The sequence below is a fragment of the Bufo bufo genome, chromosome 11 (genome assembly GCF_905171765.1).
Source record: "Bufo bufo chromosome 11, aBufBuf1.1, whole genome shotgun sequence".
Lineage (NCBI taxonomy): Eukaryota > Metazoa > Chordata > Amphibia > Anura > Bufonidae > Bufo > Bufo bufo.
In genome coordinates, this window is record NC_053399.1 from 46,825,605 (window position 1) to 46,853,581 (window position 27,977).

Genomic DNA, 27,977 nt, shown 5'->3' on the forward strand with positions numbered 1-27,977 from the left:
AAACTCCATAAAAGTGACCCCATCTAGGAAACTACGGGATAAGGTGGTTGTTGTTTTGGGACTATTTTAGGGGTAAATATGATTTTTGTTTGCTCTATATTACACTTTTTTGAGGCAAGGTAACAAAAAATTTAAATTCTAAAATTGTTTCTACATTCGCTATTTAGTTTTGTGGAACACCTAAAGGGTTAACAAAGTTTGTAAAGTAACTTTTGAATACCTTGAGGGGTGTAGTTTCTTAGATGGGGTCACTTTTTTGGAGTTTCTAGTCTAGGCTACATCAGGGGGGGCTTCTAATGGGACATGGTGTCAAAAAAAACAGTCCATCAAAATCTGCCTTCCAGAAACCATATGGCGTCCCCTTCGTTCTATGCCCTGCCGTGCGGCTATATAGCCATTTACGACCACATATGGGGTGTTTCTGCAAACTACAGAATCAGGGCAATGAATATTTAGTTTTGTTTGGCTGTTAACCCTTGCTTTATTACCGGAAAAAAGGATTCAAATGGAAATTTTGCCCAAAAATTGGTGTTTTGGCACAGTTTTTAATTTATATTTTTAAAGGGTTTCTATCACTTTGTATCACATATTTAGGTGTCAGACACTAGCGATCCGCTAGTGTCTGCTCTAACAAACCATCCTAATATAATAGGTTTTGGGGCAGCCGTTTCGCTAAAATAAGAACTGCCGATGACATCATAGTGCTCCGAGGAACAGGCGCAGTGGAGATGTCTGTGCAGGGAAGCGGTCAGACATTCGCTGCGCATGCGCCGAACAGAGACGCGCACGGAGAGGATCGCATTCAGCAGGAGATGGGCGGGCTGGAGGGACGCGCTGGGCGGTAACAGTTTATGAAGGTAGACGGAGCCTCTAGGTGCTAATGACGCCCCCGTAGTCTGAGAGCCATAGTTTTATTTATTTTCTCTAGGGGACTGTTGAAGATTATAAAAATTGAGTACTCCATGGAAGTGTGATACTCCCTGAAGCAATCGATAACGCAGAGGTCCGGATGATCGGGGCAAGTGTCGCACTGAGTGGTGGTGTCCTTCCGTATCCCCCTCTTGTGACACACACAAGTGGGTTCGTCCCTCCTTTCCAGTATGGGGGACCACACCTGGAAAGTGTTGGCCAGGGACGATCCGGGCGCCTCCAATTCCCGAGGTACTCCGGCCTGCTCTTTCCCGGTCCGAAAAGATCAGGTCCTTGAGGACTGCCTCATAGAATTGGAGGAATGTCCCTGGGCTGCCAGCGCTTCGGGATAGTACAAAAGAGTTGTACAAGGCAACCTGTACCAAGTAGACCGCAATTTTTTTGTACCATGCCCGGGTTTTGCGCATGGCATTATATGGCTTGAGGACTTGATCAGAGAGATCAACTCCTCCCATATACCGATTGAAGTCGACGATACAATCGGGCTTGAGGACCGTTGCCGCGGTACCTCGCACAGAGATGGGGGTGGTGCTGTTACCGTGGATTGTGGACAGCATAAGGACATCCCTCTTGTCCTTATACCTGACCAGCAGCAGGTTTCCACTGGTAAGGGCACGGGTCTCACCCCTGGGGATAGGTACCTGGAGGGGGTGGGCAGGGAGGCGTTGATTTTTCCGCACGGTCCCACAAGCGAACGTGGATCTGGTGGCAAGGGACCTGAACAAGGGAATGCTGGTATAAAAGTTATCCACGTACAAGTGGTAACCCTTATCCAGCAGTGGGTACATAAGGTCCCACACGAGTTTCCCGCTAACACCCAGAGTGGGGGGACATTCTGGGGGTTGAATACGGGAATCTCGCCCCTCGTACACACGAAATTTGTAAGTGTACCCTGAGGTACTCACAAATTTTGTATAGCTTCACGACATACCTCGCCCGCTTTGTGGGAATGTATTGGCGGAAACTGAGTCTCCCCTTGAACGCAACAAGAGACTCATCAACCGCGACCTCCCTTCCAGGTACGTAGGCCTGCTCAAATTTGGCACCGAAGTGATCGATGACCGGCCGTATCTTATACAGAAGGTCATGGGCAGGATCACCTCGGGGGGGTGGGGGGGGGGGGGGGTCGGGGGACATGCTGCATTATCGGAATAATGCAGACATTTCCGGATGGCCTCAAACCGGGGACGTGTCATGACCATACTGTAGAGTGGGGTCTGGTATAGGACGTCCCCACTCCAGTATTGCCTGACACTGGGTTTTTGCACTAGACCCATATGCAGCACGAGGCCCCAAAATGTCCTCATCTCGGCTGCACTGACTGGCGTCCAGCCACCGTGTCTAGCCAAAAATGGTGTCTGGGGTCTGAAAGCTGAAACAAAGAAAGTTTAGAATAAAAATGCTTTTTATTTTTTCCTAACTAACTTTTCCCTTCTGTCCCTGCCTAACGGTGCCTCTCCCTCACTGACCCTAACCTACCTGGAGGGCGATGGGTGCAGGAGGGTGATGGATTACGATTAGGGGGACTCAGGAGCTGGTGCTGGACGAGGAGGGGAGAGAGGAGCGCAGGAAGTTTGAATCTCGCGCCTCTCCCCTGCACCAATCAGCACCCTGGACAGCAGCATTCAGCACCAGGGCAAGTGCTTCACTCCCGCTCCGTGGTTACATGACACAAACGAATCCTCGAGGCAAAAAATTTGCATCCAGGATTTTTTTTGTGTCTAATTAATTGATTCAATCGAGTAATCGTTTCAGCCTTACAATCAACACATTCTTATCGAGTCGTTGCTTGGAATAACATAATATAGAAACAATATTCAAAAATCTCTTTATTCATACAGAGAAAATGATACATAGAAGGACAACAGGCAAAAGGTTTGTGGTCTCTTGTCAGATCTGCCGGTATTCTAGTCACGCTCTGCTAATGCTACCAGGTGAACATCAATCTCGGCTTCTGTGAGAATTCTGAAATACAGAAAATATTACACAATTATACATATGCAGTATTAAAGTAAAACTGTCATTGCATAATATTACAGTACACCCCCCCTCCCTAAACACACCAACTAAAATAATATATCTAAACAGATTCCTGAGGCTACGGCCACACGGTCCGGTTTCCTGATGCAGTTTTGGAAGCCAAAATCAAGTGGATCATAAAAGGAGATAAAGTACTAAAGGGGTTATCTGGGTTGAGCCGCAATCCTGTGTGGCAGCCACTTTCGGGATTACTGGGCACTTGATCCTAGGAGTTAGAACCTGCAGGGCATGCTGAATCTCCTGCCCCAGTGCTAGCAAGAAATTCTAATTCACACATGTGCTGTGGGTTCTAACGCAAGGCTAGGATCACGTGCCAAATGTATGGTATGTGATGCCGCATGGGATTGCAGCGCAACCTGGATAACCCCTTTAAGGACAGATACAACCTCTTTTTCTAATTCACTCTTGGCTTTCAAAACTGCATCACGAAACCTGAGTGTGTGGCCGTATCCTTTTAATTTTGCAATGTCCCATGATGCATCAGTTTCAGTCATCTGTGTGGGGAAATATAACTAGTTTTCCCTCCATTAGGCTACTTGCAGATTACGTGCGGTTTTTCGGCCTGGATTCTTGTGCGGAAAAACGCTGCATAATACAGTACTAGCAAAGTGTATGAGATCAAATAAATATCGTGTACACTTTGATTTTTTCTGAGTAGAAACTGACGTGCTGTGTGGATTTTGAAATCTGCAACATGTCAATTCTTAGTGCGGTTCTTTCATGCCGATTTCACCATTTTCAATGTTAGGTTGAGATCTGCAGCAAAACCACATCAAATCCGCCCCCAAAACAGCAAGTACCGGTAACACATGAATGAAAATACTCTCCAAAACCACACTAAAAACCACGTTAAAGGATAACTGTCGTATATATTTTTTTGGGGAGTATTGGATTGTGGTGATTAATATCTCCTTGGTGGCCCTATTTCAACTTTTCACTGTGTATTCAATTACCCCTTAATTCCACAGTTTTGTTCCCTGTACTGCCTACTTTTACCTGTGCTTAAAATAGGGTTGCTAGGCATGGTCCGTCTATCTGTTGCTAGGCATGGTCCGTCTATCTGTTGCTAGGCATGGTCCGTCTATCTGTTGCTAGGCATGGTCCGTCTATCTGTTGCTAGGCATGGTCCGTCTATCTGTTGCTAGGCATGGTCCGTCTATCTGTTGCTAGGCATGGTCCGTCTATCTGTTGCTAGGCATGGTCCGTCTATCTGTTGCTAGGCATGGTCCGTCTATCTGTTGCTAGGCATGGTCCGTCTATCTGTTGCTAGGCATGGTCCGTCTATCTGTTGAAGGATGGAGCACGCAGCGTGCAGGGTCACATTACTGACCGCCAGGGACTGTAAGTAAATGATTAAAGCCAGGTCCTCCCCAGCAGCTGATAACAGTGCCTGGGCTGTGTGCACTTCTCCCTGGCCCTGCGCTTGGCAGACGCTCCCTCACTCCGCAGAGCAGGAGAATGCAGAGTTGGAGCAGCGCAGACCAGGGAAGGGAGATCTGCCATCTGCTCAATGTATAAATGAAAGCAACATGTGGTAAGAGGACCCCTTTATGCTGCAGGAGATTAACCCTTTGGTGGGGGGGGGGGGCTCTGGTTACTGACACATTTGGGGGGCTATTGTTACTGGCTAGTGAGAGCAGGCGGGATTAGCCTCAGGGTGAGGGCAGTGGCGGCCATCTTAACTGAATAGTGAGATTGCAGTTTTATGCAGACTGGTTGCTAAGGGCTGAATCTTATTAAATATGGGGTAAGTCAGTCTAATAGTAACGGATTCTGGAATATCATGGTATTAGTAACTACATATATGAAAATTGAAATTAGGGTCTAAATGTGACAGTTATCCTTTAAAGAAAAAAACCTGATGTGGATTTCCCATCATTTTTTCTTTTTCAGCACTGGGAAAAATAAATAAATAAATAAATAAATAAATAAATAAATAAATAATGTGAACAATCCCTTAGGGTGCCTTCACATGCAGCAGATTTTGTTGCAGAAGTTTTCTGGGACTGAAAATCAGGTTCATTCACTTGAATGAGGCTTGCAGAAATCCATGTGCTTGCTACCAAATCCACCCCATTCATTTGAATGGAACTGGTTTTCTGCTGTGTGTCAAGGCACCCTTAGAAGTGATAACTTGCCAGGACTGTTGAGACCCTCACCAATCTGAACAAAGGGTCCCAGAAAAATGTTTCCAGGGCTCCCGACCCACCTGCTGGATAAACAAGGTGGCTTTGCATCTTACTAACTAAATCCTTATGTACAGCTAATATGAGCCACTACTGCCTGCAAAGATCACACGTACAATTACAACATCCCACGAGAATGTGTTTTGAACAAAACAAACCTGAATTTTGGATCCTGAAGGGTCACTACACCAACCTCAAGCTCAGACGGTTTGAAATCAATGGAAAGAACGGTGGAGAGACAAGAGATGGCCGTCTAAGATTAGAGACAACAAGGTGCAAAGTTAAAAAGATTAATTTCCTGAAACATAGAAAATAACTCCTATTTGTTAGTTTATGCTCTAACTTTATTACAACATTAATTCATGACAGGCAATACAAATAAAGGCTCAGATTTACTAAGGTGTCTGTGGCAAGCTGGCACATCTAGGGTTTTTATGCCCCCCCCCCAAACAAAAACATGACATGGGGAGGAGCTTCAGAGTAAAGTGGGCAGGGCTTAAAATTCACAATTCTGGCGTCTCAAAGTAAGCACACAAAGAAAAGGCCCCCACTGACTTTGGGACCAGTGCATGCCCACATATACCCACACTGGGTGAGATATTTTGACCCAAAAGTGCCAAAATTCTGATGCGATTTGCACCAAAAAAAATGGCATACATGCTGCCTTACATCAAATTTACTGTTTTAGTCAAAAAGGCATAGCATAAAATAGGGCAAGCACATCAGAAAGGTCTAAAAATGCACCAGATTTATCATCCAGCATCTGACACTGTGATGAATCTGGCAGGTCTTTAGACTGTCTCCATTTGGCAGCAGCGGTCACGTAAACAATGGACCTGACTTCATGGTTGCAGGTCCAGCGGTGTCTTTTGGTTAAAGGGGTTATCCAACCCCTATAATGACCCCCAAATGCCCGGGCACCTCATATACATTATACTTACCCTATACCATTGCACAGGAGTCGGACCAAGAGAAATGGTGGTGCACTTAAACACACCACACTATCAAGCTAAAAAATGCATGCCCAAGCGTCTATCAGTGGTCACGTATGCAGGCTGCACTCACAACCATGGGCTCATATTACACTACATGCCGTGGCAGTCTGTGTGCAAGCTCCTGAGGCATATAGCAGGAAAAACACATCTTTTGCAACTCTCACCTCAATGCTTTGCTCAAACGTCCAATCAAATTTCTTCTTCACTTTCTTTTCCAGAAAACTGGTAGCTTCTGTCTGTTTCACACCAGCTGTGGTAGCTTTGAAGCCACAATAATATCCAGCAGGATCACACTTGTAGACCTGAGGTCCATTTTCTTCATCTACTCCAATTAGGATCATACCTTAATGAAAGTAGACAAAAGATGTAAAGAAACGCACAAAAAAAAAATACACAAAATGTGCACAATCTTTATATAAAACTGAAGATATCCTAGATCAGAGATTAGAAACCTCCGACACTACCAGTCCCAGCATGCACACTTGCATGGCTGTTCTAAGAACTCCCATAGAAGTGAATGGAGCATGCTGGGAGTTGTACTTTCACAACAGCTGGGGAGCCAAAAGGTTGCTGACCCTTGTTCTAGAGTTATGGATACAAAACCGTACCAGTCATGCTATCACATATGAAATACTTACAGCAGCCCAGTGGCCTCATTTCTGCATTTTGTGTGTACACTTGGGAGATGTCAGCCATTCGTTTGCAAAGCATATCGACTGGGATCTCATAACTGTACTTGTACTTCCAGTTGGCAGCTTCATAGCGGGCTCTCTGCACTTGAGACCTGCTGTCCGCTGAAAACAGAAAAATCACGTATTGAGATTATATAATATATGCTCTCCACCACATTTGGGGCTCCGTTCTCAATATACGGGTGAATCACCTACTGTCAGATGGCCACTAAATGGTTAAAAAACCTAAACAAGCTTAAACTCCCTTAAAGAGGACCTTTTATGGATCCAGACTTTATAAGATAAGTAGCACGTTAGGTAGAGCATAACGCAGGGATCCTATAGTGCTTACTATTATTTCTGGGCGCCGCTCCGTTTGCCCACTGTGCCCTCCGGTATTTTCCCCGCTCAGTATGCCAATTACTAGCATCGGAACAGAGAGGAGGAGACGCCAGGGTTTCTCAATAGGCGTCTCCTTCTCCCTGGCTGTGACACTCTGCGCTGCGATTGGACAATGCTACAGCCAGGGAGAAGGCGACGCCCATTAAGAAAGACTCAGTCGCCTCCTCATTGTTCAGATACATCTTTTGAAAAAAACTAAGAAACAAAAACAAAAAACAACCATGGCATCAGTGGGGGCCGCCCTATAAGGTAACACTCTAATTAGACTTTTGCAAACTGATGAAAGGTCCTCTTAAAATCACCCCCAACCACCATTCTTTGCGCCACTTCCTGCTCATATTGCAACACAGCATGATGTGGCAGGGAATGACGCTCAGCAAATTAGTGATTGCGTCGAAACATCAGCAGGAAGCAGTACACAGCAGGGACCCATGGGACACTGGAATGGCAATTTGATTTCTTTTGGCTTTCTTTTACTGGAATACCCCTTTAAAAGGGCTTCTGTCACCCCACTAAACAGTTTTTTTTTTTGGTTACTTATAATCCCTATACTGCGATTTATGCATACATACTGTAATTAATCATTTTGGTTCAGCAGATTGTTAAAAACGTACTTTTAAAATATGCAAATGACCTTGCTACCAGCAAGTAGTACGGCTACATGCGGGTAGCAGCCGCATCCTCCTATCCTAAAGACGCCCCCTCCGCATGTTGATCGACAGGGCCAGCGGACGGGATCGTCCTCTGGCTGGTCCTGTCTGCTATCAAGATCTCGCGCCTGCGCCGTAACGGTATTCAGTCGGTGCAGGTGCACTGAGAGGCGGATGCTCGCTCGGCCGCTCCATCCTCAATGCGCCTGCGCCGATGACGTCACATCTACACCCGGCGCAGGCGCATTGAGGAAGGAGTGGCCGAACGAGCGTCCTCCTCTCAGTGCGCCTGCGCCGACTGAAGACAGGTACGGCGCAGGCGCCAGATTTTGAATGCAAACAGGGCCAGCAGAGAAAGATCCCGTTCGCTGGCCCTGTCAATCAACATGCGGAGGGGTTGTCTTTAGGATAGGGGGATGCGGCTGCTACCAGCAAGTAGCCGCCCGACTTGCTGGTAGCAAGGTAATTTGCATATTTTAAAAGTACGTTTTTAACAGTATGTATGCATAAATCGCAGTATAGGGATTATAAGTAACCAAAAAAAAAACTGTTTAGTGGGGTGACAGAAGCCCTTTAAATTTACGTTACTTGAGCCTATTGGCAGCAGCAGGGACTTACAGATAATCTGGCTTTGTAGGAACATTGGTAGCGAAGATTAATTTGGCTTCTAATGGTTAAACCTGCTAGTACTCTGCTAATAAGTAATCCTGCAAAACTGTACAGTTTACAAATAATGGACTGAAATGTTAAAGATAAAGCAACAGATATGGAGAAGGACGTCAAGTATCATCCTCACCTGTCATCCCTGTCATCACACAGCCAATGTTCTCCGTGATCTGGAATAAATGAGTTACCGTGTTGTTGTCCAGCAACTTGTCCTGCATCAGTATTTTTAGAAAAAGAATAATCGGTAGAGTCATTTCATTCAATACCAGTACTAACTACAGTAATACCAAGCCTAAAGATGCTCATACACAAGATAACAGAGGATCGACCAGTCACTATGGACAACATCCGTCAGGTTAGAAAATGTTGCCACTTTGTGCAAACCCCAGGTGTCAGCATTTAAAAGGGGTTTTTGAATAAAATATTGACCTGTGGCCTCTTCCTAGGCCTTTGATCTCATGCTCACTGGTTACATGGCCTATTTGCAGCCCAGTCCCATTCAAATTAATGGGCCTGGGCTGCAATACCAAACACAGCCACTATACAGAGTACAGTGCTGTGCTTGGTATGCCGCGAGGAGATCGCACCGCCCTTCTGAGTACTGCGGCCCTTTCAAACTGGTGGGTTGACTGGGAGTCAGACCCCTCCAATTTCATAGTAATGACCTATTCTGAGGTAAGGTCACCCATATTTTACTCCTGGAAAACCCCTTTTAACCCTGCTTAGTGTTTTATGCTGCTGGTGTTATCACTGTATGAACAATCCCATCGACGACTGTTGCGCCGCTTGAAAGCATCTTCAACAACTACAAGGACCAGCCTAGACTGTATTATAATGGTATTTTTTAAGTACTGATTGGTTCTGTCCCTTTAATTCTGTTCACTTTTATTATTACCATTCTGTGTAATGATGTGCTTTGTAATATAGTACCCATCCCCCATTGTGCTGATAAGACCACATTCCTGAGTAATCTCAGAGACATGCGTGCTGCTCACTGAAGGGGCTAAAAAGGTTTAAAATCTGAAACACACATACATTTAGGAGACTCTACCAAGAACTTCATCGTAGGTACGATATAAGCATTGATTTGCCCCATCTCTGGTACACCCAGTGGTGTCGGTCATGTGTTATAACGTGGTAGAAAGCCGTGTGTTATAGCATGATTGACGGAGTCTCCACCCCATTTAAGCTAGTGATTTATTTACTTTTTATTTTTCAGTATGTGATTTGTTTGTGTTATCTTATATTTAATCACACTTAGTAAATATATTTATTCATTTAGCCTGCAGAAGATTATTCATTCTCAAATCTTTTGAATTCACGTTACGTAGCAGTAGACATAAGGTAATAAAGATAACACAAGCAAGTGGAGTTTGTCTGCCCCATGCCATCAAGGAGGATTTGCAGTTGAAATACATAATATATGGACATTATTTAACAGTGAGGTGAAATATATATTTTCTACATTGGCATGGATTATTTATGTCCTCCCTGTTCTATTACACAATAAAATCAAACCCAGACTGGCATCCTGTGACATTGGCTCTAGTGTGCGTATGTCTAAAATAGAAAGACTGTAAGACTTGGTGATAAGTTACATGATTATATGGATGTCAGACATCTTCCTCATTCAAGAACGATTGTGAATGCTATTATTTGTGCAGTGGTACGTTATAACTAAGATTTGGTATCCTTCAGTAGTATCATGTGGTAGTTGAGAATGGCATCTATGTAGAAGTGAATGCCAAGCCAAATACATGCCAGCCATTTCGTATTGCCCAAGGCTGAAACAATCAAGTGAAGTGTATGTGAAGATACTGAGTGCACTTTACTTACAGGGACTTTCCTTTGTGTCACGATGATGGCACAATCCTTGCCCCGGACTGCCACCGATGTGAGGCCTCCTTGGTTAATGGCTTTAAATGCATATTCTAAAAAAAATAAAAAGTTAAGAACTGTGCTGTGATTTGTCTACGCAATAAACATATGCACCCTAGTGGTACAGAAATATGTGCGAAGGCGATACAAGAAAACGCTACAGTGACCCTTTAAAGGGCTTCTGTCACCCCGCAAAAGTCATATTTTTTTTTTTGGATAGTTACATTCCTTATAGCGCGATATAGGAGAATATAATAGTCTTACTTACTTTCATGCGGCCATTTCTTTAGAAAACGAAGTTTTATAATATGTAAATCCGGTCTCTACCAGCAAGTAGGGCGTCTACTTGCTGGTAGCCGCAGCAGAAAACCGCCCCCTCGCCGCGTTGATTGACAGGGCCAGCCGGGATCTCCTCCTCCGGCCAGCCCTGTCAGTATTTCAAAAATCGCGCACCTCTGTTCAATCGGCGCAGGCGCTCTGAGATGAGGAGGCTCGTCTCCTCAGAAATCCCTCAGTGCGCCTGCGCCGATGACATCACCGAAAGAGAAGACGTCATCGGCGCAGGCGCACTGAGGGAGTTCTGAGGAGACGAGCCTCCTCATCTCAGAGCGCCTGCGCCGAATGAACAGAGGCGCGCGATTTTTGAAATACTGACAGGGCCGGCCGGAGGAGGAGATCCCGGCTGGCCCTGTCAATCAACACGGCGAGGGGGCGGATTTCTGCAGCAGCTACCAGCAAGTAGACGCCCTACTTGCTGGTAGAGACCGGATTTACATATTATAAAACTTCGTTTTCTAAAGAAACGGCCGCATGAAAGTAAATGATAAGATTATATTCTCCTATATCGCGCTATAAGGAATGTAACTATCCAAAAAAAAAAAAAAAAAAAGACTTTTGCGGGGTGACAGAAGCCCTTTAAGAAATGGGTGAAATATCAAATTGATCTTTCCATTATTCAAATAATGAGGTTTGCGGTTGCAAGAAAAAACACAAAAGGCTTAAAATATGAAAAAGACAGACTTAGGGGCAGATTTATCATTTATATAGATATAAAAAAAAAGTGGCAAACTGCACATTGGCGACTTTTTATATGCAAAGATTTTTGCTCAAGCGGCATTTCTCCACCGGCCTTGCCATTTTCCCCAAAAAGGGGAGTGGTAAGGGTGGCGGGTCCAGGGGCCCAACTACATTTATCATCTTTTATGCCAGTTTTGGGGCATTGAAAGAACACTGAAATCTACTGCAGCCAGGGGAGGTATCAGTAATGGACGCACAGACTGCCTAAGTTATGACGCGGCGTACGCCACCAGTCTATACTAAATCGGACCTTTAGTCTTACTATTATCAACACCATCCTGTTCCCTCAGCGTCATTTGCAGACCTCTCGCTCATTTATATATAAATAGCACCAACTCCACAGCGCTTTACAGACATCATCATCACATAAAATTTACGTGATAACGTACTGAACATGGAGAGGACCTGCTATCATCGTCGCCTGATACTGCTTGGATGTCACGCCATGTACATTTAATAAGCAGAGAGGATTGGGAGTAGGGAAGTGGGAACAAAGCAGTGATGATAAAGTAAAGAGGTACTCCGGCTATAAGAAATTAACCCCCATCCACCGATTGCAAGAACACCGTACCCCAAAATTAATGGAGCAGATGTTTGAGCATGCACCGTGCTGCTCCATTCATTTGGGGTACTAGGCCCCGACCAATGGTGTGGTTTATAGTTACGTTCTCTCTTTATAATTTAAATACCCCTTTAAATAGTGATGGGTGATTCAGTTAGGCTTTAACGTGGGTGCATTTTAATATGTGTATTACAGCCGCAAAATCTAAGCCCGATCATGGGTCTAAGGATCTATGATGCTCTAAGTTTGGATCATCAGACCCGTGGTCGGACTGTGGCATGGACCCCAACATGTGCTCACTATGGATGAGCGAACTTGTGTTTTCAAGTTCAGCGTATAAGGTTCGGGTTATCTAAGAGTTCCGTTATGGATTCCATAATGAAATTCTTTGATTAACTGAAACCCAAACCATTTACGCCGAACTTGAAAACCCAAGTTCGCTCATCCATAGTGAGCACAGCTTTACCTTTTCAGCTCACCACTGACTATGATCTTCGCGATTACTGGTTTAGTAAGAAAATGGCTTTTACCCAAGTACATATAATGTGTAAACTGTCTTCTCAGAAAACATGCCCCTCGGCATTAACCTTTATCATTTTGGAACGTGTTCCCACCTAATGCAAGACTAGGCTGAAATGTGTTGCTTCCTATCCACAGAAATCATGTCTACTACATGTATAAAATAGGCAAGGTGGTCGGCGACACAGGAGATCACGAGAGCTCATGAGAAGGAAGTATTAGAATATGAAGGAAGGAGAATTTAAGAAAAACCTCTTCAGCCCCCAAGCAGAAGTACAGTAGGCTGGGAGGAGAACCTGTTGAGCTTCAGAGGTTACCCCGCCATAACTACAAGGAGATACCGTACTCCCGGAACTACAGCGCTTTACTACCATTCATTGTTGGCACTTTTCCAGGGGATTTTCTGAAACCCTCCTTAAAAAAAAAAAAAAAAAAATTTGCTGCAAAAGAAAGTAATATAGTTTAAAGTTCAAAAGGTCTATAAAGCTTCTTTATAAGTACAAGAAAAGCTATGTATTTAGCAGGCACATTCCAAGACTAGGGTATACTCAGCAGTGGAAAAGAAAACTAGAATCCAACAACAACAAAAAACAACGAAAACATATTTGTAATAAAATGATCCTGACTGATCAACCAACCAGGGGCATAGATACAGCAGATTCAAGGAAGAAAGAAACCATGTTTAACATATTTAATTTTTTTTTATTATTATGTTATTTTTCATTTTCCATGTCAATATCTATATTTTAAAAAAACAAGCCATAAAATCCAGCAGTTTCGCACTAGCCTCTAAGCCTAAGAATAGGTGCTTCTTGGTCTGTACAGATCACTTTACTGCAGTTACCTGCTCATCTGTCATCCTACTCCTGCCTGTAATGATATCACCTGTGTGTATAGATAAGACAGGGACCACCATTCACAATTGGCGATTTTCAAAGATTATCTCTTCCTTCCTTGTACGATGACCTCTGTACAGGTCACAGAGCATGCCCAGAAAACTGCCATAGACATCAATGAGGTCTTTCCAGACCATTGTGTCTATGGCCCATGGGGCTGCAGTAAAGCAGTTTTCTTAATGCTTTCTAAATGCTGTTAAGAACGGCTAAGGCTACTATCACACTAGTATTTAAGTTTTCCGGTATTGGGTTCCGTCATAGGGTCTCAATACCAGAAAACAAAACGCGTCAGTTTTGTCCCCATTCATTGTCAACGGGGAGAAAACTGAACTGAACAGAATGGAATCCTCCAAAATGCATTCCGTTCCGTTTAGTTGCGTTCCCAGACCGGAGAGAAAACCGCAACATGTTGTAGTTTGTTTCTGTGCTGGGATGCAGAGCAAGATGGATCCGGCATGACCCCCAATGCAAGTCAATAGGGACGGATCCGTTTTCTCTGTCACAATAGAAAACGGATCCGTCCCCCATCGACTTTCAATGGAGTTAATGACTGATCTGTCTTGGCCATGTTACAGATAATACAACCGGATCCGTTCATAACGGATGCAGATGGTTGTATTATCAGTAACGGAAGCGTTTTTGCTGAACCCTGCCGGATCCAGCAAAAACGCTAGTGTGAAAGTAGCCTAAGCCAAAGAAGACAGCCCCCATAATCATGTTCAGAAATGGAATAAATAAATCTGCAATCAGAAAATAAAAAGAGATTAGATAAAAAGGAGATGTGTCGCTATCTGGTTTTAACTGGCAGATAACATTTTTGGTGACACATTTCCTTTAAAGGGAGTCTGTCACCAAAATATGACATTGTACACCACTTACATGGCTCTCTAGAGCACCTATCCATGATTCAAATGGTACCTTTGTAATTTTCTTCTGAGTTTCACCAGCAGGAAAAATGCACTTTAATTTATATGCAAATAAGGGCTCTCAAGTGCCCAGGGGCGGCATTCAGTGTGTAGGTGCCCAGGCTGCTCTGCCTTCTTTTTACATTACTCCTCCCCAGCCTCTTCCTTGGCCCGCCCTGCAAGTCCCTTGCGTCATCCACAGGACCGGCCGATATCCTGCGCGTGCGCAGTGCACCGCCGGCGCGAGCATGCGCACTGTGATGCCCATTGTGGGCACTGCATCGCTACATGTAGTGCGCATGCGCCGGCCTCCAGTCCTCCTGTTTGCTTCTGGTCCGCCCTGTAGTCACTGGTTTCATTCCTGTGCTGGCGCACTGCGCACGCACGGTATATCGGCCGGTCCTGTGGATGACGCAAGGGGCTTGCAGGGCGGGCCAAGGAAGAGGCTGGGGAGGAGTAATGTAAAAAGAAGGCAGAGCAGCCTGGGCACCTACACACTGAACGCCGCCCCTGGGCACTTGAGTGCGTTTTTCCTGCTGGTGAAAGTCAGAAGAAAATTACAAAGGTACCATTTGAATCATGGATAGGTGCTCTAGAGAGCCATGTAAGTGGCGTACAATGTCATATTTTGGTGACACATTTCCTTTAAAATCCTTGCACTAAATAAGCTCCAGGGGAAATGAATGGCTGGTCAAAGTTTTTCCTGGAGGTCACCAGACCAGTGGTGACCAGCCGGTTGCCGGGCTGAATTTCATCGGAAAAGGTTCCCATCTTCAAGACTAGGGCTGCAACAAGTACTTGACTAAATCAAGTAATTCAACCCAAAAAAATCCTCAATGCTAATTTTTTGCATCGAGGATTTGTTTGTGTCACGTGACCACGGAGCGGGAGTGAAGCGCTTGCTATTACTCCTGTTCCATGATCTCCCGCTGCGCTCGGAATAGTCACCTTTCCAGCAGAGGGCCTCCGGACACTCCACGGCACGTCCATGGTCCCGCTGTGCACTGACCTCCTGGCGTACGCACGCTGTGTGACGTCAGGCCCAGGTCAGAAGGAGCCGATGGCACCGGGTGTCAGAAGGAGCCGATGGCACCGGGTGTCAGAAGGAGCCGATGGCACCGGGTGTCAGAAGGAGCCGATGGCACCGGGTGTCAGAAGGAGCCGATGGCACCGGGTGTCAGAAGGAGCCGATGGCACCGGGTGTCAGAAGGAGCCGATGGCACCGGGTGTCAGAAGGAGCCGATGGCACCGGGTGTCAGAAGGAGCCGATGGCACCGGGTGTCAGAAGGAGCCGATGGCACCGGGTGTCAGAAGGAGCCGATGGCACCGGGTGTCAGAAGGAGCCGATGGCACCGGGTGTCAGAAGGAGCCGATGGCACCGGGTGTCAGAAGGAACGAAGGGTGTTGGGGACTGAAGGAGGGGGGGTCTGATGAGTTTTTATAAAAGTAAACAGTCTATTAATTCATTTTTTCTTATTACAATACTCTATTAATCGTAAAAAACAATTGATCGAATACTCGATTTCTAAAATAATCGTCTACTGCAGCCCTAACAGAATTAAGACTTGGTACAAGTAACAGAAACTGAAAGACCGAATGCTAATGGTTTATCACGACGGGGAAACGCTGCCGACGTCACTTCTCAACAAATGCAAATGGGAAAGTAACAAGAGAAGGAAGTAAGAGGAGATGCAACCTGCCTGGTGTTACAGATCATTTCCACCAAGCCTCTCCGATATTAGAACAGAAGCCGACAAACCCCCAGGGTTTCCAGAATTTACGCAGGGTTGGGCAAATCTCAGCGCCATTTATTACTGCCGACCAACTTTATCTGCAGTTTTCTCTTGACACCGATAAAAAGTGATATTGCTCACCCAATAAGTACAACTAGCGGCTGAATATTACAGTATAGAAATGACACCAGGCTAATCTCATACTGAAGACATATCCTTATACACACTGATATTTATAACAGTAACATCCCCTTTACTGGGCGTGTCCTTGTAGAAGTGTCATTTATGTGCATATAAGCCAGGGGGCGCCTCCAGGATGGCCGCTTCATTTTTACTTCTACACAGTCTTGGGTTTCTTTTACATTTTTTATTTAACCCATGCAGGGCTCTTTGTGTAACTCTTGAATGATCAGAGCTGAGCGCAGACTGTATACAGCCAACCTCGCCATTCAGGTGTATCCTGAGCACATGACTTAAATGAGCATACGCCTTTAACCACTTAATACCAAGACCATTATTAACCATTTTGTACACTGGTGTAGATTTGCACACAACTGGATCTGTTTTGCGATCCGTGAAATACGGATATGGTCTGTTTGCATCTCGCACTTTTCACAGGCCCAATTGTAGAAACTAAGAAGAATAGGGCATGTGGCATAAATTGCTATGGAAAGCACACGGATAACGACACTGTGCAGCAGCGCTGTCACTGAACTGAATGGGGTTGCAGTATGACTTGTAAGTTCCTGCAACCCCAGAATTGTGATGTTTTTTTTTTTTGCAATTTTGGTGTCACGGCAACTTACGATTCACACTCCGACTGCATTTAGTTCATTGGCTGCACTGCAACACAAGAATTGTCCCTAGATCGCCATGTGGCCTCGGTGTAGGACCTCATGCACACGACTGCGCCGTGTTTTGCGGTCCGCAAGTTGCCGATCCACAAAACACGGATGCTGCCCGTGTGCTTTCCGCAATTTGTGGCACAGGCTGCCCATAATAGAAATGCCTTTTCTTGTCCACAAAAAACGGACAAGAATAGGACAGGTTCTATTTTTCTTTGCGGGGCCACGGAATGTGGCAAGGGATGCGGGCAGCACACGGAGTGCTAGCCCCATCTTTTGCTGCCCCACTGAAGTGAATGAGTCCGCATCTGGGCTAAACAACGTTCGCGTGCATCAGGCCTAAGGGGGCACAACTCTTTCCATTTTTTATGCTATTAAATCAATTCTAAACTTACACTCACTAGGGTGTAACATTTATGATGGTAAAGAACATGACCTAGTAAATGAATTGCATTCAGACTAGGGCTTCGGACCTGTTGGCTCGGCATAATTAGGTCTTTGATTGTTTCTTATTTTATTTCTGTATTTATATAGAACCAGTCATTTTATGTTTACACTTGTCACAATCAGGGCTCTTCTGGCTCTCCCATTTGATATCTGTCCTGGCGATCACGTGATTGCTGGGACCTATATAGGCAATGACACAGTTGCTGCTTCTATTACACAGCATACATTGTGCACTGTGTATACAGAGATCAACAAAAAAAGTGAGCCCAGTACAATAGACCTGCAATCAGATAGTAATTTATGATACAGTCATTTCTGGTCAGGGGAGACGTGGCTGACACATCTCCACCTGGGACAGGTGACCAGTTATCTCCATTGTGCAGTAGGAGAAGCACAGAAGACCCAATCACCCATGATCACCCCTCTCACTACAATATAGTCCAGCCAGGGATCAGCAACCTACAGCTGTGTTGAAACTACGACTCCCAGCATGCTCACGTGCTTGACTGTTCTCAGAACTCCCATAAAAATGAATAGAGAATGCTGGGAATTGTCGTTTCACAACATCTGGAGTGCCAGAGGCTGCTTGACCCCCGTTTTATAGGTTTTGGGCCTGTATTGGGGTGCCTGTACACAAAGCGGCCTGGCCTAGGGATCCGATGGTTACTGGGCTGCATCTGTAGTTACCATTTTTTTTATTTTATTTTTTTAAACTGTAGATTTTTATTAGCGCATTACCTGCAAATTTTTCAATAATACAGAAATAAAGAAGAAAAACAAAGTGATACAGCATAGTTGGACAGGGCCCACAGTGGACCATTGAGATGTAAAAAAGGCACAGCGACAGTGCATACAGCAGTACAAATACCGTGACTACGTCTAATAATGTATCACAAAAAACTCAGGACACCGGATAAGACAACTGACAGAACACAAAGGGAAAGGGACGGATAGGGGAGAGTAAGAACAGAGATGATTGGGGGGGGTCTTTAGGGGGATATCGAGTAGGTATCCCATGGAAGCCAGATCGCTTGGAACTGTTCCACAGTGTCGTTGAGGAACGCCGTGAGATAGTCCATGGACCTGAAGTCACGGACCCTGGCCAGTAGCGTGGACTTGGTGGGAGGGGTAGTCTGTTTCCAGGATTTAGTGATCAAGGTTTTGTAGTTACCATTTTAAGCAATAGCATGTACAGGAGACCCCCGAAAATTACTAGTAACCTCACTGCAGTTCCTGTGCCAGGACTGCACCTTGTACGGGGGCCCTAAGGCTGGGTTCACAAATAAGGGCCCAGATTTGTTAAGCCTGTTGATGGCAGAGGCTTAGACCAGCTGTCTAGACCTGCATCAGATTTATCTCAAGGACTCAGGCTGGAGGATAGAAGTGGGCAGGGATACACACTTTTCTCTGACTCTATACCAACTATTACTTGGCTTAGAGAATTTTACACCAGAATTTTGGAGTAATTTTTGTGCTAAATGTTAAAGGGTTTCTGTCACCCCACAAAACTCTTTTTTTTTTTTTTTGGATAGTTATATTCCTTATAGCGCGATATAGGAGAATATAATAGTCTTACTTACTTTCATGCGGCCGATTCTTTAGAAAACGAAGTTTTATAATATGCAAATCAGGGCTCTACCAGCAAGTAGGGCGTCTACTTGCTGGTAGCCGCAGCAGAAATCCGCCCCCTCCTCTTGTTGATTGACAGGGCCAGCCGTGATCTCCTCCTCCGGCCGGCCCTGTCAGTATTTCAAAAATCGCGCGCCTCTGGTCATTCGGCGCAGGCGCTCTGAGATGAGGAGGCTCGTCTCCTCAGCACTCCCTCAGTGCGCCTGCGCCGATGACATCACCGAAAGAGAAGACGTCATCGGCGCAGGCGCACTGAGGGAGTGCTGAGGAGACGAGCCTCCTCATCTCAGAGCGCCTGCGCCGAATGACCAGAGGCGCGCGATTTTTGAAATACTGACAGGGCCGGCCGGAGGAGGAGATCACGGCTGGCCCTGTCAATCAACAAGAGGAGGGGGCGGATTTCTGCTGCGGCTACCAGCAAGTAGACGCCCTACTTGCTGGTAGAGCCCTGATTTGCATATTATAAAACTTCGTTTTCTAAAGAATCGGCCGCATGAAAGTAAGTAAGACTATTATATTCTCCTATATCGCGCTATAAGGAATGTAACTATCCAAAAAAAAAATAATGAGTTTTGTGGGGTGACAGAAACCCTTTAACACCTTGGAGTTCACCCCATTTAAAGGAAGTTGGGGGAAAAAAAGTGTAGAAACCATAGTTGACCCAAAATTGTTTAGACAGACTCTAGGAGCAGGCATACTAGTATATCTGACCCCCGTTTTTTGGGGGGCAATTTGCTGCATTTTTTTAGGTTACTGTAAAGTCTATGAGAATAACCATAAAGCGTATTTGTATGATAAATGTGGCCCGGCGTGTATTTCCACTAAAAACACAATCTGCGAAGGCTCAGGAATGCATGCTGGGAGGGAAAAACTCCCTCTTATTGAACTTATGAAAAAAGTTTGGGCAAAGGTGAAGCAGCTAAGAGGTGTAGGTGGAGTTAGTGAACTTTCCCCTATTGGAGAGAATCACCTGTTGCCCGAATTATTTGCCATACCAGGACTTAGGAACTGGGAAACGTATGGAGTGACGAGAATTGGCCAATTAATTAAGGACAAGATATGTAAGTCATTTCAAAACCTGCAGCAGGAATTTAATGTTCCTAGGGGGTGGTTTTATAAATATCTCCAAATAAGGCATGCCCTTGAGGTCACACTGCGGAAAGGATGTGTGATAGCTCAAATGGAGGTGGTTCATAAGCTTGTTCTCCCGTCAGGAGGAGGGAAAAGAGGGTTGATATCACAGGTGTACGCTCTTTTACTGGAAAAATTCTTAGAGGGGTTTCCGCTTTCAAGAATGAAAAAATGGGAGGATGACGTGGGGGATATGTCTAAAGATAAGTGGGAAGATATACTGGAAGGGGTCCCCAAGGTGCCCCTGAGCGAACAGGGCAAATTGTCCCAATTATTTATTATACATAGAGTGTACAAAACACTGGTGTTCCTAAAAAAGATTGGAGTGATAAGTGATGACAAGTGTCCAAAGTGTATGGAAGATGGTGCGGACTTGTTACATATGCTGTGGTCTTGTCCAGTAGTTGGTAATTATTGGGAGGATGTTAGAAATATGATTAATAGCAAAATGACATTGAAAATTCAAAAAGACCCTAAGGTGTGTATTCTGGGGTATGTGTCTGAGATTGGAGGGACTGAACCAGTTAAGGTAGCTGTGGGGTGGTTGCTGTATGTGGCCAGGAAACTGATTGCTATGAGATGGATCCAGGGAAGTCCGCCTACACTGAGTGAGTTTGAACGGAGGGTGCATGACATGCTGATACTTGAAAAAGGGGTGTATGTGAAGAGAGGGTGTCCTCAGAAGTTTTATAAAATGTGGAATGAATGGTTATCTCATACTCATGTGGTTATATAGGCTCGTGATGGTCAAGACCAGTTGTCAGGGAGGGGGGGGGTTAGGGTAGGGTGGGGGGGGGGGGGGGGAGGGATGTTGGGGAGGTTCAGATATTGGTAATTCTCTGTCTCAAGTATTTGTTTTAGCATTTGTACAAGTAATGTATAGATACTTGATAAAACTGTGTGTTGGTACTTCTATGATTACTGTTGTACACTGATTGCACACGGTGGATAAAGCAAAGAAAAAATACAACGTATTGTTTTAGGTTATATTCTGTATTTATTGGTTCAATAAAAACGATTTGATTTAAAAAAAAAAAAAAAAAAACACAATCTGCACTCTGGGAAGCAGTTCAAATGACAGAATGTGTCTCTGAACGTCATGAAAACCTCTCTGTACAGGAGAATTCACACTACAGTATCTGTTTTGCGGTCTGCATCTGGTCCAAAAATTTGGTTGTGTGAATGAACCCTAAGGCCCCTTTCACACGGGCGAGTTTTCCGCACGGGTGCAATGCGTGATGTGAACGCACTGAATCCGGACCCATTCACTTCAATGGGGCTGTGTACATAAGCAATGAATTTCACGCATCACTTGTGCATTGCGTAAAAATCGCAGCATGTTCTATATTCTGCGTATTTCACGCAACGCAGGCTCCATAGAAGTGAATGGGGCTGCGTGAAAATCGCATTGCATCCGCAAGCAAGTGCGGATGCAATGCGATTTTCACGGATGGTTGCTAATAAATAGGGTTGAGCCTCAGGACCCCATTAAAGTCCATTTACTTTATTATTTTCCATTATAACCTGGTTATAATGGAAAATAATAGCATTCTTTAATACAGAATGCAAAGTAAAATGTCCATTGAGGGGCTAAAAAAATAAATAAATAAACTCACCTCATCGCGCAGCCATTATCGTCTTCTTTCTTCTTGCAGGACCTGCGCTGACGTCATTGCACTCACCACGTGGCGAGCGCGATGACGTCAGCGCAGGTCTTGCAAGAAGAAAGAAGACGATAATGGCTGCGCGATCAAGTGGATGAGGTGAGTAATTTATTTCATTTTTAACACCTCAATGGACATTTTACTTAGCATTCTGTATTAAAGAATGCTATTATTTTCCATTATAACCAGGTTATAATGGAAAATAATAAAATCTACAGAACACAGAACCCAAATCAGAACTTCAGTGAAGAAGTCCAGGTTCGGGTCTGGGTACCAACATTCAGTTTTTTATCACCCACATGCAAAACGCTTTGCACTCGCGCGGAAAAAACTGAACACCGCAATCGCAGACAAATTGCGTGCGAACTAGGGTTGGGCAATAAACCGGTATTAACGATATACCGCGGTATTCAGAAACGGCGACATCGCCATTTTTTAATTAGTGAAGTCATAGGGGCCGTCGCACGTCACAGTGCTGAATGCCTCTAAAACATCCAGCGCACATTACAGCCGGCACAGTGGAGAAGGAGAGTGTCCCTCCACACTGTGATCCGGCTGCCTCTGCGCCACTAATAGAAATTACCCTCAATTCAAATATAGACTGCGGGTGCCGGTCATATCACATACCCGGCACCTGGTCTCAATGACAGGAAGCGGCGATCCTGCGAACCGAGGCAATTTACCCCTCAAATGCGGCACCTGAGGGGCTAATTGGCACGGTTCGGCGGGATCCCTGTCATTGCGCCCGAGTGCCGGCTGTGTGATATGGCTGGCACCCGCAGTCTATATTTGTATCATAAGGTTAATTACATTCATTGGTGCCAGAGTGCGCCCCCCATACCCCAGTATTATAAATTATAATCATTTGTGGCGCAGTGCACCCAAGCACCACAGTATTATAATCATTGGTGGCAGTGGCCACAGGGTCCCCTCCCATCTTCATTGGTGGTGCAGTGGCAGCTTCTGATCGGAGCCCCAGCAGTGTAATCCTGGGGCTCCAACCGGTTACCAGTCCAGTTACCATGGCAGCCAGGACGCTACTGAAGCCCTGGCTGCCATGGTAACATCCCTGCCGCTGTGTGCACAAAGCCCAGGGCAGCAGGGACAGTGGGAGACCCTATTCACCCTGATAGATCTCTATCAGGGTGAATAGGACAAGGGATGAAAAGATCACAGGTTCTAGTCCCATAAGGAGGCTAATAGTTATTAAATAAAAAAACAAAAAAACAAACACCAAAAATATTAAAATTTTAAAATCACCCCCTTTCCCACTTTACATAAAAAAATATAAACAAAAAAAAACAATTAGCTGTCCGCATCTTTTGCAGCCCCATTAAAGTGAACGGGTCCGCACCCGAGCCGCAAAAAATGCGGCTCGGATGAGGAACCAAACCACGTTTGTGTGCATGTAGGCTAAGAATGTGGCTTAAATAAGTGCTTATGACCTTTTAGCAAATTAGATATTTAGAGGTTATTAGATGACCAGCAAAAAGTGAAAGTAAAATTCACACAGCTAGACAGTTAACCCTTTGTGACAGAACGGCTCAATAAAAGACCAATTGACCGTAATAAAGATCAATTCGAAAAAAAATTTTTTAGGCCAAAAGGAGTAAAATGCAATCATAAAAAAAATTGACCCCGAAGGTGTACGTAGCCTGTGAGGCTGTATTACACCTGCCGATTTTTCGGCAGATGATCGCCAACGAGTGTTTGTATGAACGCTCATTAGTGATCATTTTGCATTGTAATACTGCCGTCGATTGCCCGATGAACGAGCAAACGCTCGCTCATTGGGCAATTGTAATTTTTAAGCACACCTAAAAATCATTGTTTGCCGGCGGCTGATCATACTGTCTAATTACGATCTGCTGCCGGCAAACCTTTAGACAGCGTGGGGACGAGCGATGGCATAGTGACCCCTCCTCCCCACAATAGCTTGCTCAATCAGCCTGTGTAATACAGGCTTTATTCTAGTGCTGCTGTGCACAAAGTGGCTTTTGGCAGATATCGTACTCTGAAATCCCTATGGAAGTCACTTGTGGCACAAAAGTTTCCGTTTAGGGATTGAAAATCCATGTTAGGCAATAGGAATAGTAACAGGACTTCTTGTCACATGTATTCTGCTTGGAAACTGTCCTACTGAATGCGGCAAATGCACATGCGGACCGGTGGTAGTTATGTGCAAACTCATTTCTGCTGCATATTATTCTAAGGGCTGTTTTACACGAACATGATCACCCCGGGAGGAATGGGCAGTGTGATTGCTGGATCTCCTAGGTCAACGAGCTCCTCTGAACTGAATGTATCATAGTGATTTATGATGCTGACTATGCACGACGATGCAATTTCAGTACAAGAGATCTGTGATCAGATATAAAGAATACTATCAGTTCAGGCGACTGGGGTCGGAGATTCGGCAGAGACGCAGCCCATCGATCATGTTCATGTAAAAAAGCCCTAATACAAAAATCCGCCACATGCACATACCCTGTGGCATACTGATGGTCATTACACGGAGTCTGTCACCTCATTTTCACCAATACAACTAACAGCATTGCCCCACAGAAGATTGCTGAAACATTCCAAACTTACCTGGGTGTCATTATTCCTTGTACAGGAAAAATACTTATTTTACTAAAAACGGCTCCCAAGTGCCCAAAGCAAACCAGACTAAAGAGGAGGGGGGGGGGGGGGGGGCTGCTTTAGGCTACTTTCACACTTGCGGCAGAGGATTCTGGCAGGCAGTTCCGTCGCCGGCAATAGGGATGCAAACTGATGGCGTTTGTCAGACGGATCTGGATCCGTCTGACAAATGCATTGAAACACCGGGTCCGTGTTTCCAGTGTCATCCGGTATTATTTTTTTTAGCATTTTTAAAAGATCTGCGCATGCGCAGACAGGAGAGACGGATCCGTTTTGCCGGAACACATATCCCGGATCCGGCACTAATATACTTGCCGGCATTTCGGCAAGAGATCAGTATTTTGGACCGGAGAGAAAACTGCAGCATGCTGCGGTATTTTCTCCGTCCAAAAAAACGTAAAAGGGACTGAACTGACGCATCCTGAACGGATTGCTCTCCATTCAGAATGCATTAAGATAAAACTGTTCAGTGTTTTCCGGTATAGAGCTCCTGTGACGGAACTCAATACCGGAAAACAAAAACGCTAGTGTGAAAGTACCCTGAGCTGCTCATATCCTTGGATTGGTAGTAGCTAGAGCTATCACAGCATTGTATCCACTACAACAGAAGATATAGCTGTTAGAAATTGGGATGGCAGTGAATGCAGCCAAAAGTAATAACAGATTTCACTGCTTTCACTTCCAACTTGATTTCTAACAGCAATATCTTCCGAAATAGTGGATATAACGATGTATTGTTTGAAAGCTTGAAATGCCAGCTTTTCAACACCAGCCCCATATCTCTATCTACTACCAATCCCCCTTCAGTCTGGTTTGCTTTTGGCACTTGGGAGCCGGTTTTCAGCAAAGTAAAAGCACTTTTCTGGACATGGAACACAGACACAGACTGGTAAGTTTGCAGTCTTCTGTAAGGCAATGCTGTAAGGGTACTTTCAAATGTCGTACTTTTATTGCGGCCGCGTCTTGGCATGTTTGCCATGCTGCCGGAACTCCAGCCCGCACCCATTATAGTCAATCGGGCCGGAGTGGTAGTCAGGGGGCACGCGTGCACTAGCGGCAGCACGGATCTGACAGGCTGTTCACCCGCCGGAACAGCCTGCCGGAGTTCCTTGCCGCTAGTGTGAAACTAACCTTAGTTATACAGGTGAAAAGGCATGACAGACTCCCCAGCCGATCAGCTGCATGAGGAGACAGCGCGCACAATGCGCACATGCCGTCTCTCTTCCTGTCCGCTGCGGCCTATGGCCTTTGCCGGCATGTGCACACTGCGTGTGCCGTCTCCTCAAACAGCTTATCGTCGGGGGTGCTGGGTGTCGGATTCCCGCTAATCTAAAATTAAAGGGATTCTGTCATGATAAATAACGTTATGTAGCTGACTGACAGCGATGTGCTAATGTCGGCAGTACATAACAGTGTGCTTTATAACTCCCTGCCTGCTGCCGTTCTCTTAAAATAAAGACTTTTAAATATGCTAATGAGCCTCTAGGTGCTATTAGGGCGTTGCTTCAGCACCTAGATGCTCAGTCTACGCACCCTTTGGCACGCCCAGGTCCAGTTGATTGACTTTTGAGTTCTCCTCGGTGTCCCGTATATCCTGCGCCGTCCTGTTTACGGCACCTGCGCAGTGAGTGAACCCAGCGCAGCTGCCGTCCCGTTTAGTATTCGGCACAGGCGCAGTGAGTGAAGGACGCGTAGCCAAAGGGTGCGTAGACTGAGCATCTAGGTGCTGAAGCAACGTCCTAGAGGCTCATTAGCATATTATAAAAGTCTTTTTTTTAAGAGAACGGCAGCAGGGAGGGAGTTATAAAGCACACTGTTATGTACTGCCGACATTAGCACATCGCTGTCAGTCAGCTACATAACGTTATTTCTCATGACAGAAACCCTTTAATGACCTACCATGAGGATAAGTAGAAAAGATAGAGGGCCACAGCAGCATGTCCAGCAATTCTTCTTTATTAGTCGATATCTTCACAGCATGGCATAAAAACAATGGCAACGATTCGGCTAGAAGTAGCCTTTGTCAAGCATATGTTACAACTAAAAGACCCAGCATATAAGGCTACTTCTAGCCAAAACGTTGCCATTGTTTTTATGCCATGCTGTGAAGATATCGACTAATAAAGAAGAATTGCTGGACATGCTGCTGTGGCCCTCTATCTTTTCTACATGCCTATGGATCGCATTGGATCTGTGATCTCTTGCCCAGCTGCTGCATGACCTCCATCACTGCTCTACACAAGCCGCATGTTGTGCTGCTCCTAAACCCATTTTCTTCCTATCATGAGGATAAGTCATCAATAGTAAGAGCCTGGACAACCCCTTTAAGCTAGTTTCATACTAGTGTTGTGAGATGGGAACAGCCTGCCGGGTCTCTCTGGATCTGACATTGCCCGAAGCACCTGCGTTGCGGTCCTACCCCATTATACTATAATGGTGACCGGTGGAGATCTGGCTGCAACCCAGACAGCGTTTTTTGTCTGACCGATTCCAAGTCCACATTATAGTCCACATTATAGTTTAATGGGGTTGCACATGAATGCAGTGGCGTCCTGCAATGCCAGATCCAGAGAGACCCAGCAGTCTATTCCCTGTCGGACCAGCCCAGGGGATCTAACGACACTAGTGTGAAGCTAGCCCCATGTGATGCCCTGTGTGTGGTCCGATCCTGCCCACCCCTCCGCTGCCTGCATTTGGCTGTCCTACAAGCAGTGGTGGACACAATATTCATTTATACCCAATATGCATTTCCTAATTTACTTAATCATGACAAAGCAAATCCCCAGCATTGTGTCCTGTTATATCAGATTCTGGGAAAGCTGGGTGACCGCCTCCAGATCTGACTAGTTCTGCAGAAAAGATTGAGCAGTGGCAACTAACAATACATACCCTGGTGCAGTGCCTATGGGGGGCCTGAGAAAGCTGGGTGACCAGTACATGCGGCTTTATAATCAGGTGTGTATGGGCACATGCTTTTTAGCAACTTTGCATAGGAATGTAAGGGGCTGTGTAGTAATGCCTCTCCATATACACCCACATGTAGGCTGAGGTGACAGGTCTCCAATCAGTTAGACATGGGCATTGGGCCCAGCATGACACAGCAGCTGCGGGATGCCGGAGCGGTAACGACGGAACAGAGAAGGAGCCGCCTCTGGTTACTCACCCACTTGATAGAGTCTCCCTTCAGGGGAAAAGATGGTGATGTGTCGGTCAAAACCTGCGCTCGACCCCCGAGACATGACTACACAAAGATGCCGCTACTTCCCAGTCACTCAATGGAACGTGCGGCGCAGACAATTCAGCGTAAGCCGAGCGTCATCATCCTGCGCGGAGAATGCGCCAATCACAAGCTGAAGTCTCACATCACGTGGCCTATGAAGTGTCATACTGCCGCCATATTTAGGTGGGGAAATATGCCCCAACCTGTTCAAATCGAAAGTGAATGCACTGTATAATTAATATAAAAAGTGTCTGTCATACATAAGCTGCAGGCATTGTAGGGCTATGA

At 45.4% G+C, this 27,977-nt stretch overlaps 1 protein-coding gene across 3 annotated transcripts; it reads right to left on the reverse strand.

Annotated features, from left to right (window-relative positions):
- Positions 1-2,741: 2,741 nt before the first annotated feature.
- On the reverse strand, positions 2,742-27,787 carry PSMA6 (proteasome 20S subunit alpha 6). 3 transcript variants are annotated; one of them, XM_040412553.1, is made up of 7 exons: positions 27,633-27,787; positions 10,382-10,471; positions 8,671-8,763; positions 6,790-6,945; positions 6,316-6,494; positions 5,315-5,409; positions 2,742-2,895 (listed from the first exon to the last, which is right to left on the reverse strand). In XM_040412553.1, exons 1-7 carry the CDS (start codon positions 27,706-27,708, stop codon positions 2,838-2,840), a joined length of 747 nt encoding a protein of 248 aa, XP_040268487.1. In that variant the 5' UTR covers positions 27,709-27,787; the 3' UTR covers positions 2,742-2,837. The 3 variants fall into 3 exon arrangements, with proteins under 3 accessions (XP_040268487.1, XP_040268490.1, XP_040268489.1); XM_040412556.1 differs by having other exon boundaries at positions 8,671-8,752; positions 10,377-10,471; XM_040412555.1 differs by having other exon boundaries at positions 8,671-8,758; positions 10,377-10,471.
- Between the last annotated feature and the right edge of the window lie 190 nt (positions 27,788-27,977).